The sequence below is a fragment of the Salvelinus sp. IW2-2015 genome, unplaced genomic scaffold, assembly GCF_002910315.2.
Source record: "Salvelinus sp. IW2-2015 unplaced genomic scaffold, ASM291031v2 Un_scaffold3191, whole genome shotgun sequence".
Classification (NCBI taxonomy): Eukaryota; Metazoa; Chordata; class Actinopteri; order Salmoniformes; family Salmonidae; genus Salvelinus; species Salvelinus sp. IW2-2015.
Window position 1 is genome coordinate 6,689 of NW_019944478.1, and position 4,999 is coordinate 11,687.

Here is a 4,999-nt window from a genome sequence, read left to right on the forward strand (position 1 = left end):
TCCTCCTCCTCTTCCTCCTACTCCTCCTCTCCTCTTCCAGCATGGAGAACACTACAGGATGGAGTTGTTTGAGGGAGCTGACTTTGCTGACCAGTGTGTTGAGGTGTGTGATGACGTGCCCTTCCTGCAGGGACGCGGTCTGACCAAGAACTGCATCAACTCTCTGAAGGTCTACGGAGACGGAGCGTACGTATCTACTGAATCAACTGCTGCTGACAATTCAATTCCATTCCATTCAATTCAATTCAATTCAATTCAATTCAACTCCATTCAATTCATTTCATCAATGCATCTCTAGAGCTCCTGGGATTTGTTGCTAGCTGTTTATAAGCACATTAATAAACATTTTATAAGCATACAGTAAATTAGCTACAGTAAACACTTTATACAGTAAATTAGCAACGGTAAACACTTTATACAGTAAATTAGCTACGGTAAACCCTTAACAGTAAATTAGCTACGGTAACACCTTTATACAGTAAATTAGCTACAGTTAACACTTATACAGTAAATTAGCTACGGTAAACACTTTTTATACAGTAAATTAGCTACGTAAACACTTTATACAGTAAATTAGCTACAGTAAACACTTTATACAGTAAATTAGCAACGGTAAACACTTTATACAGTAAATTAGCTACGGTAAACACTTTATACAGTAAATTAGCTTACGGTAAAACTTTATACAGTAATTAGCTACAGTAAACACTTTATACAGTAATTAGCTACGGTAAAACACTTTATACAGTAATTAGCAAACGGGAAAACACTTTTATACAGTAATTAGCTACAGTAAACACTTTATACAGTAAATTGCAACGGTAAACACTTTATACAGCAAATTAGCTACGGTAAACCACTTTATACAGTAAAATTCAGCTACAGTAAACACTTTAATAACAGTAAAATTAGAACACGGTAAACACTTTATACAGTAATATTAGCTACGTAACACTTTATCACAGTAAAATTAGCTACAAGTAAAAACACTTTATACAGTAAATTAGCTACGGTAAACACTTTATACATAAATTAGCTAGGTAAACACTTTATACAGTTAAATTAGCTACGGTAAACACTTTAATACAGTATAATTAGCTACGTAAACACTTTTATACAGTAAAATTACGCTACGGTAAACACTTTATACAGTAAATATAGCTTACTGGTACACTTTATACATGTAATTAGCTACGGTAAACACTTTATACAGTAAATTAGCTACGGTAAAACACTTTATACAATTAATTAGTACAGTAAACACTTTATACAGTTAATTAGCTACAGTAAAACACTTTATACGTAATTTAGGCTAACGGTAAACACTTTATACAATAAATTAGCTACAGTAAACACTTTATACAGTAAATTAGCTACGGTAAACACTTTATACAATTAATTACCTACGGTAAACACTTTATACAGTAAATTAGTTACGGTAAACACTTTATACAATTAATTAGCTACAGTAAACACTGTATACAGTTAATTAGCTACGGTAAACACTTCATACAGTAATCCCTAACATACAGTGTGACTAGAAATTGTAAAGACTTATATACTGTATATTCTCTTCTCTCCTCCCTCTCATCTTCTCCATCCTTTTTTCATTCTCTCCTCACCACCCCCTCCTCCTCCTCTCTCCCCCTCCTCCTCCCCCCTCCTCCTCCCCTCTCCCCCTCTTCTTCCTCTCCCTCCATAGCTGGGTGCTTTATGAGGAACCTAACTTCCGTGGCCGTATGTATATCGTGGAGAGAGGAGACTACTGTAGTCACGTGGAGTGGCAGGCCCAGAACCCCAACATCCAGTCCATCCGCAGGGTTGTCAACTACTTTTAAACTACGACCCCTGACCTCTGACCTTAGTCCGAGGGGTCAAACCTGGGATGTCAACCAGTAAGGGGCACAACTTTACGGAAAATGTTCAGATGACATAGTCAGTTCTATTCATGACATTTGTATCTGTAACATTCTGAACGTGTCACCTCACTGAATGTGAATACATCCCTGGTTAGAAAATACATACATACATACATACATACATACATACATACATACATACATACATACATACATACATACATACATACATACATACATACATACATACATACATACATACATACATACATACATACATACATACATACATACATACATACATACATACATACATACATACATACATACATACATACATACATACATACATACATACATACATACATACATACATACATACATACATACATACATACATACATACATACATACATACATACATACATACATACATACATGGATTACAAGACGGAGCTTGGCGAGGTATAGTCAACAACGTTTACATCACAGGGCACGGAACTGTTTATTTTAATCTTCTAATCGAGTTGTAAAATAATAAAAAGACAGAACCAAAAAGTATTTTAATCACATTCTTGTGTTAATTTCTCTACAGAAACCACTATCACCATCTTCAGTGTTATTTCCATTTGTTGTATGACGATACAAAGATCCTTATTTTCTATTTTCTACTATCTATTATCTATTATATATTATCTATTATCTATTATAAATTATCTATTTTCTACTATCTATTATATATGATCTATTATATATTATCTATTATATATTATCTATTATATATCTTTATATTTATTCAACACACTCCATTCTTACTGGGCCATTTTCCCAGACAAAGATGCCGTCTAGTCGTGGACTAAAACACACTTCTATGGTGTTAAAAAGTCCTGGACTAGACTCAGTCTAATCTGTGTTCGGGAAACTGGCCCTGATCCTTTGCTGATCGTGGATCTACAGAAAACATGTAACACGGACAAGATTACAATATGACATGTTAGTACACCATACTAGATCTACCTATCGTATATCTACCATTCTAGATCTACTATCATATATCTACCACTACATATTAACCTATCATATATCTACCATTCTATATACTACCTATATAGCACCACCATACTAGATCTACCTATCATATATCACCTATCATTAGCACCACCATACTAGATCTACCTATCATATATCTACCATACTAGATCTACCTATCATATATCTACCATACTAGATCTACCTATCAATATAATCTACCATACTATATCTACCTATCATATATCTACCATACTAGATATCTACCTATTCTATATCTACCATACAATATCTACCTTTCATATATCTACCATACTAGATCTACCTATCATATACAGCGGGGAGAACAAGTATTGACACACTGCCGATTTTGCAGGTTTTCCTACTACAAAGCATGTAGAGGTCTGTAATTTTTATCATAGGTACACTTCAACTGTAGGAGACGAGAATCTAAAACAAAAATCCAGAAAATCACATTGTATATTTTTAAGTAATTAATTTCATTTTATTGCATGACATAAGTATTTGATACATCAGAAAAGCAGAACTTAATTTTGGTACAGAAACCTTTGTTTGCAATTACAGAGATCATACGTTTCCTGTAGTTCTTGACCAGGTTTGCACACACTGCAGCAGGGATTTTGGCCCACTCCTCCATACAGACCTTCTCCAGATCCTTCAGGTTTCGGGGCTGTCGCTTGGCAATACAAATACATGTAGGATGCAGCTATGGTTGTACTAGTATACTCATGTCTTACTTTTGTTCTCCAGATCTGGAATACCTCCACCATAAAATTCCGACCGCATTACTTCGAGTCATCGTCAAGCCAAGTCAACAAACAGATTACCGACCATTTCGAACCCACCATACCTTCTCCGCTATGCAATCTGGTTTCAGAGCTGGTCATGGTGCACCTCAGCCACGCCAAAGTCCTAAACGATATCATAACCGCCATCGATAAGAAACAATACTGTGCAGCCGTATTCATTGACCTGGCCAAGGCTTTCGACTCTGTCAATCACCACATCCTATTCGGCAGACCGATAGCCTTGGTTTCTCAATGATTGCCTGCCTGGTCCTGTCACATTGCTGACAACTGCGTATCTGTGGGAATGCCTACTTGATTGACCTCGTCCTTGTTACAACCAACTACTTCTCTGATAGAGTTCAGTTAGCTGTGTCACAAATCGGAAGGGCCTGTGTCCGGCCTCTGGCAGATCTCTATGGGGTGCCACAGGGTTCAATTCTTGGACCGACTCTCTTCTCTGTATAACATCAATGATGTCGCTCTTGCTGCTGGTGAGTCTCTGATCCACCTCTACGCAGACGACACCATTCTGTATACTTCTGGCCCTTCTTTGGACACTGTTTAAAAACAACCCTCCAGACGAGCTTCAATGCCATACAACTCTCCTTCCGTGGCTCCAATTGCTCTAAATACAAAGTGTAAACTAAATGCATGCTCTTCAACCCGATCGCTGCCTGCACCTGCCCGCCCGTCCTACATCACTACTCTGGACGGTTCTGACTTATGTGGACAACTACAAATACCTAGTTGTCTGGTTAGACTGTAAACTCTACTTCCAGACTCACATCAAACAATCTCCAATCCAAAATTAAATCTAGAATTGCCTTCCTATTTCGCAACAAAGCATCCTTCACTCATGCTGCCAAACATACACTCGTAAAACTGACCATCCTACCGATCCTCGACTTCGGCGATGTCATTTACAAAAAGCCTCAATACCCTACTCACATAAATTGGATGCACATCTATCACAATGCCATCCGTTTGTCACCAAAGCCCCATTATACTACCCACCACTGCGACCTGTACGCTCTCGTTGGCTGGCCCTTGCTTCATACTCGTCGCCAAACCCACTGCTCCAGGTCATCTACAAGACCCTGCTAGGTAAAGTCCCCCCTTATCTCAGCTCGCTGGTCACCATAGCAGCACCCACCTGTAGCACGCGCTCCAGCAGGTATATCTCTCTGGTCACCCCAAAACCAATCTTTCCTTTGGCCGCCTCTCCTTCCAGTTCTCTGCTGCCAATGACTGGAATGAACTACAAAAATCTCTGAAACTGGAAACACTTATCTCCCTCACTAG

At 38.0% G+C, this 4,999-nt stretch overlaps 1 protein-coding gene across 1 annotated transcript; it reads left to right on the plus strand.

Annotated features, from left to right (window-relative positions):
• The first annotated feature begins 19 nt into the window (after positions 1-19).
• Positions 20-2,108, plus strand: LOC112075486 (gamma-crystallin N-A-like). Its single transcript, XM_024142484.2, has 2 exons — positions 20-186; positions 1,703-2,108. The coding sequence occupies exons 1-2, from the start codon at positions 59-61 to the stop codon at positions 1,836-1,838; spliced, it is 264 nt and encodes an 87-aa protein (XP_023998252.2). The 5' UTR covers positions 20-58; the 3' UTR covers positions 1,839-2,108.
• The last annotated feature ends 2,891 nt before the right edge of the window (positions 2,109-4,999 follow it).